Here is an 11,826-nt window from a genome sequence, read left to right as displayed (position 1 = left end):
ATAATTCGACTTACGTCTTTTGGATAAATTATCAATAAAAATATGTAACAAATTAATATGTATATTAAAAAATAAATTATAATATAGAAAAATAGAATATTCTAATGAATATTCTTTTTAAGGTTGGAAACGAGGTTTTGGAGTTATAAAAATATTTGTTAGCATGGTCGAAGATTGTTTGAGCCCACAAGATCCTCAAATCAATCCTAAATAAAGCAACTACTGATTTCACATTTAGCTAATATGTCTGTCAAATTTTTACTCCCAATCAGTATTTTATATATTACCAACTGAGCAAAGACTTACATTACAAATAACAAATCTGCCGCAGGCTACAGCTATGAGCAATTTTAATAAGATAATAATAATTTAGTATAATAATTTTTTATCTATAGTAAGTTTTACTAAATATAAGTAAGTTTATTTTACATCATAACCATTTAAGTTAAAATTAGAAGTGATCAAAACTTTTGTTAAATCGAACGGAAGTAATTTAAAAATTAAATTTGATTTATTCGAAAGTGTTTTTAATATCAATTATTTGAATTAAATCGATTCGGTTACTTTTAAAAAATGATTAAATCCATTAAATTGATATTTTATTAAATAAAAAAAAATATTAAGATTTAAAAAAAATAAATTGATAAAAGTTTTTATAAATTAATTTGTAACATTGTTATTTTTATTTTTTAAATCTTTGTGCCCTGCTAGCAGTAGCACCGGTGGTTTGTGAAGACGCGCCGCCATGGCGATGTTGGAGTTATGCGCCCGCGCAAGGCATCTCAAGTCTCTACTCTCTTCGTCCTCGTCTCTCGCTCTTCTCCGCCCACCCTATGCAGCCCTCCGCCATGGTCCCTCCGAAGCCCTCGTTCATCCCTGCCGTAGCGTCTCCTCCGTATCCTCCCTCTTTCGTATCAGTCGACGCCCCCTGCTCCACCTCTCCCCTTTCAATCCCCACTTTTCTTCCGCCCCTTCCGACCCCGCGGTTGACTTCCAGGAGGATCAGAAGCCACTTGCGCCTTGCCCCGCCCATAAAGAACAGGAGGGCTACATCTCGGAGAAGCAAAGCCGGTTCATCCCTGTCAAGACTTATTTCCTTTGCACTAGGTGTACCAATTAGCTTGTGTCTTTATACTATTGTAATTTCTGTATTCTTCTTGTTGATTGCGATGGTGACAGTGCTGTTGAATTATCGCAGTATTGATTTGAGGAGCTTGCAGGCTCAGAACGCGGCCAATGTCGTCATGCCTTCTACCTCTCGCACCTCGAAATGCATTGTTCTCCGATACAATGATGTTGAAGACGATGCTGAAGTAAGCTATTTTTTTGCACCGGGCTGCCAATTTTTTTTCTTCTTTCTCGAATACGAAGAGTTACTTATTGTCATGATTTAATGATGTTCAGTTGAAAACTCATGTAAGCAAAGCTTTCAAGAACTAACAATTCCAAAATTTGTTCAATATGGCTTAAGTTTGTATTGGCAATTTTTTATTTCTGTTTAGTGACTAATCAGAAAGGGATTCCGTGGTGGCTGAATACTCGATTGCTAGCATCATGCTCAACAGCTAGGTATTGTGTAAGATTTCAAGAGTAGAACAACTAGCCAACTCGATTAGTAACCTGCCACGGTACAGACCTGGGTTCCATTTGTGACTGGTGCATTAGCTTCATTTTGCCAAAACAAAAAACAAAAAGAACACACAAAGACAACACATCTATTTAGTCTTTTGATATTTAGCAATTTCAGCTTTAGAATGTCCTTGATATATTATACCCCTCAGTTTTCAGTTGTGACAAGTAAGTTGTACTACAATGATCGGAATGAGACCCTAGATTCCAAGGTTATATATGCTTCGGTTGAGTATGTTCACCGCAATGTACTAGAACTAGAATTGTTGTTAGCTACTTTTTCTTTTAGCCTATGCCATGACCTTCATTTAAAGATTGTGATTTTTTTTTTTTCCGAAAATCCTAGTAGATTGATTTGGTTTATGTAATGTAAGATATTTCTCTCATGTTGCAGGTCATGAAGATGGATTTTGCAAGTGAAAGCCCTTGTCATTATATGCTGGTGTTCTATTATGGTTCTGTCGTCTTATTCAATGTTTCTGACCATGAAGCTGATAGGTATCTCAAGATTGTTAAAAAACATGCTTCAGGCTTACTTCCAGAAATGAGAAAGGACGGTAAGTATTCCAAATTGTCCTATTAGCTAATAGTGCAATTTACTAAAGCAATATTCATATTATATGTGTGTGTACATGGATGGACGAAAATGATAGAAAATATTTAGGAAAATGATCCACCATGTTCTTTTTATCATTGCATAGAATTCATAACTCGTTCTTTTTTTTTCCCTTGTTAAGTTTATACCAACATGCATAGTTGTGAAAATCAATATTGATATTGGGATTGGATGGTGACAATCTAATATAGGTTGTATCAAATTGATAAGATCGGTAAAAACGTAATAAAGAAAGGGAAATCAAAAGTAAGAGAATTACACTAATGCTATAATGGATAAAAATGTTGTTTAATCATAAGAAGATGTATTATGGATTTGCATTAGATGGCATTCAAAAATTTAGAAGTTTGGGTTTGAGTTAAATAAAATGAGTTGTAAATGGTCAACTTGGTTATGATCCACAAATAAATGTGGCTATACAAGTTTCATTAATTGACCAATGATGACTCATTTATTACTTGTGTATCAATTGATATGCATAATTCACAATTAATACCGTAATCTCTTATCATTCTTATTAATATAAGTTTAGATTGCTTTATATATTATGTTAAAATTTACATAACTTCAATTAAACGGTTTTGTTGTGTCAATGCAGGTACTTACTATTCATGTTTGAATTACAAATTTTGATCCAAATAAAATGGGTCAGGTTTAGGTTGGAATTAAATAGGTTACTAAATAATACTCCTAGATGCATATTATGTTTCATTAAATATAAGATTATTAGTAACACAATATATTATTAATCTTAATATCATATGATTATTCTCAAGCTAATAATATCAAAAAAAAAAATTATTTCGTACCATATATTAGAAACATTAAATGGTATAAACACTAACATATAAATGTATATTTTTTAGATTATTGATAAATTTTTAAAAAATATATGTATATATATAGCTAGATATAGATTTATGATAATTAAGAAAATGCATTTGGATATAAAAAATCATTCATAATGTATTATTTTTTATAATTATATTTCTGTTTAATGTAAATTCTTATAGGGCTTAGTTGTGAATATGATGCTGCATTTGAGGTCATTGTTAAGACAACACGCCCCGGGGAAATCCCTACCAGAAGAAATTTCGGCAGCATCTCCCTGTACCGGTAACAATCTGAAGCATGAATACATCAACAAACAAAATACATCAGCTCACACGGTTATATATATTAAACAACCCACACGGCTGTACTAAAAACACAACCACGCAGTTATATATTAAATAGCTCACTCGGTTGTACTAAAAACACAACGAAAAAACAAACGGAAAGCCCACACAAACCAAAACAACACAATGCGTGCCGACACGGCTTAAACACAATACAACACCAAAACAATGACATAGCCACATGGCTAAACACCAATACAAAGTTAAATCAATAAAGAACGTAGAAAAAGAAAGCAAGTGCGAGGTAAACCGTCTTCTGATGTGACGTGGGATCGGCAAACAGGATACCTCCAAGCAACTGCTTAATCATCTACCTGTAATAGGAATAATGCAACGGGGTGAGTTCAACAACTCAGCGGGTATCAAGCTGACATACATAGTAAAAGATAACTACCGGTAATAATCATGGAGTACAGTCTCCTGACTAATAACAGGAAATGCAAAACTGAACAAGGGAAAAAGAATTGTACTCACCAGGACCTCCTATCTTGATATAAGGGTCGTCAGACCAAAATACATAATGTATCCTGTATGCATGTAAAACATATGCATCCACAAAAATGCAACATCCAAAGTGCAGCAATCACAAACAATAAATTTAATCCATGCATATGATGCAAAAATGACATGGTCACCTCTGATGTCAGTCAGCCATATCACACACGATGGTTAGACTGAGTGGGTAGGACTATGACAACTGTACACTTTGTCATCACTACTCCTGAGTGACCGAGTGGACAGGATGCTGTCGGAGTACACCTATCCTCCTACCCCAAATAGAGTGGGGGGGGCTCAATGCTCTCATCTCCCTGAGTCAGTCCAAAGGAGGGATCTCTGCCCACTACCACGCTGCAGTCAACACTACCCATGAGCGGACCAGCGGAGCCTGACAGAGCAAACTGCACACACCCTACCTGATGTACCACTAACCCATGAGTGGTTGTGTGTGCAGATCATGTAACTAGCGATGTGCTCAACAATAATGGAGTCGACCATCGCTCAACATACAATCATGCGAAATGGTGCATGACACTAAGCATGTAAATCCTGACAGTATACACCTCCATATAATATATACTAAAAAGGAAACAAATCTATACAATGATATAAGTATCATAAATCTAGGTACACAAATCAAGTCATTAACTAGTCCGGTAGGCAATGTATGTCACTACTTCTATGAATAAAAATACATATGACAACAATCAAGAGGATATATGCATGAATGCATAACAAGCAACAAATAAGGCATGCTACAGGTAACATGTAGTGACATACCAAACATATATAAACATAACTATTACTACTAGTTATAACCTACTAAGCATATCAGAAAGACAATATCAAAAGATAAGTCAAAGGTACTCGCCTTAAATGTAGATCGTGATAAACCAATCCCACGTCGAGACGCTCGTCTTGAATCAACCTCCTGCAAATCATATGATATCCAATTTAGCTAACTACATATGCAATAACTAGCTAAACCCAAAGCTTAACTAATAGAGGAACCCCTAATCGAACTATCATTAATTAATCCTAATTAATGATTAACTTCACTTAATCCTCCATTCGATCACATTCACTCTTCCTGTGAATTAATCAATCTTCTTCGTAATACATCTAAATACAATAATCATCCAATCATTTAATCCATTAAATCAATTACTAAGCATAATAAACCCAACATACTTAGTTCATCCACAACAACCAGATCCAATCATTACCCGAGTAGACATTAAGAGATCCCAAGTCTAAAAATAATCTCAATCTGATATCCCTTACCCAAATCAACCAACCACCATCAATTAAAGCAACCTATTACAGAAATGACCAGAATTCTAAATCCATTAATCAATCCAATACAACCTAATCAATTTTCAATAATCCTATTTACCCTATCAACAAATCCATTGTAACTTCCATTAAACATCAAGAATCAACCCTACATACTTAATCCACCTCAATTAATACAACTCACTTCACACTTTTCACATCCCATATAGAAATGAAATCAACTTCAAAACTTACCTAAACCGGATGCTCTGTTGTTGACTCATGGTCGAAGATGTTGGTTGCCGGGAATTGGTAGCCGGTACAAGGTGGGGTTGCTGATCTCCCAAAACAAATACCCTAAATCATAACCAACATCTGATCATATGAGGATTAGACTCAAATCTCAATCCATTACCTGAAATTAAACAACTTACCGTAATTCGATCCACTGCTTGATGAATAACACCAAACGCAACAGCAATACCAGTGGAGCTCTCCCCTCAATCCACATCAACTACAATCAAAGCAGAATTCCCAAAATCCAAACCCCTCCATTCGGTACCTTCCTTATTTTCTACCGAAAGTTCACTGCTATGGTGGTGAGTCAACCAGAAAACAGGGCAACAATATCACCAAGGCACTGGCCTGAAGAAAGTAAGAGAAGAATGACCGACCGAACGCAATAACCACGCTCCTAGCTGCTGCTGCTACGGCTGGCAACATTGGATTGCCTAGCGAAGGCGACACCAACGACGGCCGAGTGGCGCTTGCTCGATCCGGTGGCAGTGTCGAGCAGAGATCCGTGATGATCGGACGGTAGTGGATCAACAGCTAGAGCTCGACCGAGAAGGTGGAATCAAGTGCTCGGCTCCTGATGCGTGCTTGGTGTCCGCGACTAGGGCTGGGAAAATGGTGGCCAGTGTCGGCAAATCAGGAGGTGTGACAGGGCGACGCTTGAGTGCCGACGGTGATGAATCAGGAGGCGACGGGCAATGAATCGGGAGAAGAGAAGAGGGCGGTGTCGAATGGAGACAGTAAGGGGAAGGGAGTCGGCGCAAGAAGAAGAGAGGAAGAGATGGCGATGAGAAGATGAGTTCGGCGAGATTTGGGGATCGGGAGAAGAAGAATAAAGGAGAAGAAAAAGAAACGAAAATAAAAACAAAAACCTAGGTTTTTAATTGAAACTTAGGTTTTTATTAACTCAATCAACTCCCACATTTGGGTATCCCAAACAGGTTTTCTTACCGCCCAATTATTGATCCCCTTAAAATATGCCAAACGGGCTCCGAAAAATTCCCAGAAAATTCCTAAAAATTCTAATAAGATTATTCCTCAAATAACCTTATTATTTTATTACTATTTTGTTCGATATTTTACATCTGTAGATTTTCTTAGTCTATATCTAGTTGAAAATTTTCAGCAACGCTCAATAATAAATCCTCAAACTCGTTATGAATTTCATGCACATTTGTTAGGTTTCAAGTTTGGACTTGGGATCAATTAAAAGTCAGCTAGATCTTTAGAGTTTTTGAAAATCAACTTAATTAGATAAAATTTCAAATGATCATTCTTTCACTTTAAATTTGACTAAATTTCAACCATTTTCATATACTTTCAAGTGAAATCTAACTTTTTTTTTTTTTTAAACTATTTTCTATGAATATCATTTTTTAAAAAACTTTATATATCCTCACGTGATGATTGATTTCTCAAAGAAGATTGGAGTTCCCTTTATTGATACTCATTAAACTAGAGAGATCCATATCGATAGCAGCTTATTTTAATAGCTAAACTTAATAGAGATTCATTATATTTTTTTGAAGCTTATTGCTACTTGTAATGTAAAACTTAATCATCTAGGTAATAAACTTTGTATTTTTATTTTTGATCATAATATTCTATCCAAGAAAGCATAATAAAATTTGGGATACACTTCCAGATAAAGAAATAACTGGCTTACAGTAGTTGTATGGTACAAGTACATCTTTAAATATGAGCATCTTTCTCAGTTTTCTATCTAATTTCTATTTTTTACATAGAGCTTATTGTCTTCAATTAAGGTTTATAGACAATCACTTTTAATGTTAATTTATTATTGAACTTAAAAAATATAAGTTATTGTGTTTGACTTTTCTAATTGTAGTTTGAATTGTTGACATTCTAGATTTTGCAATAGTCGAGAAACCAACTCTAGACACTTGGATGCAAGGAGGACTTGATTTTATAGTGTTGAAGACTTTTAATCTGGATGGCATCCGGATTATAGGAAGTGTTCTTAGTCAAAGCATTGCTTTAGATTACTACATCCGTCAAGTATGGTGCAAGATATTTATCACACACCAAAATACATTGATTTTTAGCCCTTACATAAAGTTTACATGTTATATTTGTTAGGTTGATGGAATGATGGCAGAGTTTGCAGAAATCAACAGTAGCATGGAGATGACTGGAACTTATACAATGAAAAGAAATCAACTTTTTCAGTTTGTATGGAAATCAAATTCTAATCTGACTGCTGTCATTCTTAAACTAGGGATTTTTGAGGGGTAAACCTTCATACTGCAATCTTTAATTTTCTATGGAAATAATTGATTTGTCTCTCATGAACTACTGGTATTTAGTGTTCTTCCATTCCTTGTATGAATTTTAAATATCTTTCTGAAGCATAAGTTCTTATTTAAAAATGATTAGTTTTATTTTTTCTTCGTGTCATTAGGATAATTTGAGTTATTTTTCCCACAAAATCCTTTTCCATGTGTTTTTTCTTGAATTATAATATCTATATTATTAGTGCTTTTAATATTATAATTTGTGAAAAAATTATCACTTAGTAGTTATTGCCTTCTAGAATTATGAAACCTTTATACTAGTCTATGTTTTAGAGTAATCTAATATTAGATAAGAACAAAAGAATACATTCGGACAGTAACTGTGCGATTACATATGCATGTCAGCTAATTTCCCCTTATGCATTCTAATGGTAGCAAAGGGCAAAAGTTTGAGTGATTCTATTTTATTATTCTTTTAAAGCTTATTCCTTAATTTCATTTTGATTCAACATCTGCCATGACTGAGACTTTCTTGTTAACTTATTATATAGTGTGACATATTTGGTTCATGATCTCTTATTTCATCCTGCAGTTCAGATATTGCTTGGAAGAATGCCAATTATGCACAGGTATGGGAGTATCTTCGGGATGAATATGAGCTAACGCAGAGATTTGGAAATCTTGATTTTAAGCTAAAATATATAGGGGTAACCTCTTGCCTTTGCCATTTCAAGCCATTTCTAGTTTTCCCACTGTCAAGCCCGTCGTTAAGGTTTCTTAACATATTTGCTCCTTGTGCAGAATAATATTCACTTTCTTCAGGAGATCCTTCAGAATCGGACATTTGTTGGGTTGGAGTGGATAATCATTTGTTTGATCGCATTGGAAATTCTCATTACGCTTCTATAAAACTCACAATTTCACATCCTGAGTAAGGCCTGAAGAATAGTCGATAAGGATCTATTTGATTATAGGAAAATAAAAATACACATTGTACAGTTGACCGGCATAAAATGAAATGTACCTTAAATAGTGCTAATGGACATTTTTTATTTTACAAGATCAATGTATCATTCTATTATCTTTACTTTTGGCATTATTCTGTTGGCCTCACATATCCAAAGCATTATTTTTACAGTTGAATAGGCAAACAGGATTATCCAAATTAGTCCTACACACTGCTGCAGCATCACCTGCTGCCTCTTGAAGGATTCCATCTTCTGCATCCTTTTTTTGCTTATGAAACCTCCTTATGAACACGTCCACGACACTGTTGATCTCATCCTCGAGGCTGAACTCCGCAACCTCCTTCGTGTTCCTGAATATATCAATTAAGATCTTTGTTCTCATCGTCGTCTTCTTCATAACAATACTTGATGAATTCTATCAGCTCAGTGTTTGCAGCGCTGTAGAGCACAATCGCCTGTTGCGATCCTCAGCTAAGTTCGAATCTCCCTCGCCCTACTCTTAGCTCCCCATCAGCGAATGGATCTTGTGGTTGATCGCTCTGATCAGAACCTTCTTGTCCTGGAGCAGTCCAAGGACGGGAAACCTGCTCTTCAAGGCACTCGTTTTGCACTTAGCTGCCATCGACTTTGCATGCTGACTACCACTGAGAATAGATTTTTTAAGAAGTTATCATGACGACGGGATGATCAAGCATTGATTTTCAGGAATTGATAATCTGAAATTTATCCTATTATATATCTAACATCCGTGTATATATATTTATTTCTTTTCATATTTATGAGATGAATATTAAAGAATCATTAAAGTAACGGATTTATATTTTTTTTTTCAAAAATAAATAGCCAGGGCCTTCATGCTTAGTGCACCGAGCTTGTATGTGAATCAAGGATGAATACTTTGGCATGAACAAAGTGGCACAGTGCTTGTTATCTATGCAAAGAGAGATACAAAAGATGTGGACTAATTTGGATCAAAATTGCATGGGGAACCGAGTCATTTTTATAGAGGATTGGAGTAAGGTGGTGAACATTTTGAGTCATTTTTATAGAGGATTGGAGTAAGGTGGTGAACATTTTGGGACCTCGATCGGACTTGACACTTAAGGAAACTTAATGGCTAAGCAGGTAGGCATAATCCAAGTGAAAATGCTAAAAATCAGGAAAAAAAGTTGGAGAAAGAAATCATCGCGTGCCGGGATTCTTTGGGGAAGGCACAACTTTGCGCAACTTTAGAGCACTGTCAGAATTTGCCTGACTGGTGACGCTAGGCTAATGCTACATTCGCGCCCAGCTTATATGATCCCGAGTTTCATCCGATTAGATTTTTGTTCAGGCACTTGAATCAGTCCAGACGCCTAGATCAGTCCAAGCATTCATGCTAGTTGCCTTCCATTTGCTTCTATTTGCTCTCCCAGTCTTACTTCTAGCTCCAGGTTCCTGTAAGACAAACATACAACAACAAACAAGCAACCTAAGTCTTAATCATGTAAGTTTACTTGATCTACTAAGTTTACCTTTTGCTTAGAGGTCCTTCCTCCAAGTCTACCACCTAGGGGTCAATCTCTTAGAATCAAGTCATACTCCTTAAAATCTACCCAACCTACTAGGCTTCATACTTGGAGTTCACTCTTCCAAGACTTCTCATTACCTAGGATTACCTCCCTTAAGATTTTTTACTGTCTAATTTCACTCACTGGAACTTTCACCACCTAACTTCACTCACTAGGGTCATGGCTTCACTCATCAAAATTTCCATCACCTAACTTCACGTACTAGGACCTAACTTCATTCACTATGACTTTTACCACTTAGCTTCACTCACTAGTGTAGGATCGAAAAGCGCTAGAAGATGAGGGAGGTGCATAGCTCTTTCATCATGAGCTAGACAATACAAGTTTTTTACTGTTAAGCCTGTGTAAGTTTTGGATTATCTCTTTCATCATGAGCCACCAACAATACAAGTATAATTAAAAAAAAAAAAATTGGGCCCCTTTCTTGGTCGGGCCCTGAGACGGCTACCTGTTTGGCCTCATAGAAGGTCTGACTTTGCTAGTCGCCCGCTTGGTTCTCCCTTTTCTCAGGTGCCTGGACCAACTCTGGGTGCCCAGACATCCGGGCACTTGGATTGTGTTCGGGCGCTTGGACCACCTTTTTCCAGCCTTTTGATTTCCTACATCACAAGGTTAGCACAATAAGCAAAACATTATAATCTAATTTGACAGTTTCAGGACTATCTGGTTCTGACTTTCAGATTTCCATAAAACCCTAGATCGAACCGACGCCCGCTGTTCCCTCTATAGGGAGTGCGTCCTCACCAACTTCTCTCAAGAGAGTTTACCTGATGCTAAACTGGTCCTTTAGACCATTTGGACTTTTTCTTAGCAATCTTGACTTGGGACTTTCGATTCCCGACCCATCCAGACTTTTGCCTGGTGTTTGCGACCCCCAAGGCTTTCACCTACTGTCCTCGACCTGTAGAATTTTCCACCAGACGTCCTCGATCTGCCTACACTTCCACTCCGTCCCTCAAATCAGGACTTCCTTGCCTAGTCGCAACTAGGGTTTTCCACATACTTTCCTAAACTCACTTAGGACCTTCTTGCACACTCAGTCGGATTTATTAGCATTGGGGTTATAAGTCTCATGCGGATGCATGCTTTAGACATTTTCATAAAAATATGCGCAATGGAAAAATAAAAATATAATAAATGCTAATTTAGTACAACACACACCCTTGTATGCAAGATATAACATGTGCAAACATAAGCGCAAAAAAAAAATTTGAAATAAAAGAATAACAATTATTCTAGGCGTACCCTATGGATGATGCGAAGGAAAAGGGCATCAACTTTCACGACATTCACGAACCTCGTCTCTATTCGTATCCACACTAAGATCTTCAAGACAACTATGGTGAGCAACAAGGTTTGCCTCCGATTGGTACTAGCCAAGTGTGGAGGTGATGCAATCCCAGAGGAGAAGAAGAAGCGAAGAAGTTTTGGAATAAAAATCTCCCTTGGCTTCTTGGTGGTCGGCGGCAAGGAGAAGGAGAGGGAGAGGGAGAGGAGAGAAAGGGCCGCTAGGGTTTTCTAAAAACCTAAACCAATAAACCT

At 36.5% G+C, this 11,826-nt stretch overlaps 1 protein-coding gene across 2 annotated transcripts; it reads left to right on the top strand.

Moving 5' to 3' along the window:
* The first annotated feature begins 697 nt into the window (after positions 1-697).
* LOC122045409 (protein RETARDED ROOT GROWTH, mitochondrial-like) lies at positions 698-8,827 on the top strand. Of its 2 annotated transcripts, none has more exons than XR_006129979.1 (7): positions 698-1,107; positions 1,199-1,313; positions 2,024-2,186; positions 7,361-7,509; positions 7,591-7,683; positions 8,338-8,452; positions 8,547-8,827. XR_006129979.1 is itself a non-coding variant. In XM_042605630.1 (7 exons), the coding sequence occupies exons 1-7, from the start codon at positions 746-748 to the stop codon at positions 8,652-8,654; spliced, it is 1,164 nt and encodes a 387-aa protein (XP_042461564.1). In that variant the 5' UTR covers positions 698-745; the 3' UTR covers positions 8,655-8,827. The 2 variants fall into 2 exon arrangements, 1 of the variants encoding a protein (XP_042461564.1); XM_042605630.1 differs by having other exon boundaries at positions 7,591-7,742.
* Positions 8,828-11,826: the final 2,999 nt, after the last annotated feature.

The sequence above is a fragment of the Zingiber officinale genome, chromosome 2B (genome assembly GCF_018446385.1).
Source record: "Zingiber officinale cultivar Zhangliang chromosome 2B, Zo_v1.1, whole genome shotgun sequence".
NCBI lineage: Eukaryota > Viridiplantae > Streptophyta > Magnoliopsida > Zingiberales > Zingiberaceae > Zingiber > Zingiber officinale.
Note: the sequence above shows the minus strand (reverse complement) of the source record. Positions and strands in the feature narration are given on the sequence as shown.

What these genes read in the sequence shown, in the direction of transcription:
- LOC122045409 (XM_042605630.1), top strand. Translation starts at nt 746, where the DNA reads ATGGCGATGTTGGAGTTATGCGCCCGCGCAAGGCATCTCAAGTCTCTA. An exon ending in ATGTTGAAGACGATGCTGAA is followed by an intron (nt 1,314 to 2,023) that starts GTAAGCTATTTT and finishes CTCATGTTGCAG; the next exon opens with GTCATGAAGATGGATTTTGC. An exon ending in AAACTAGGGATTTTTGAGGG is followed by an intron (nt 7,743 to 8,337) that starts GTAAACCTTCAT and finishes TTCATCCTGCAG; the next exon opens with TTCAGATATTGCTTGGAAGA.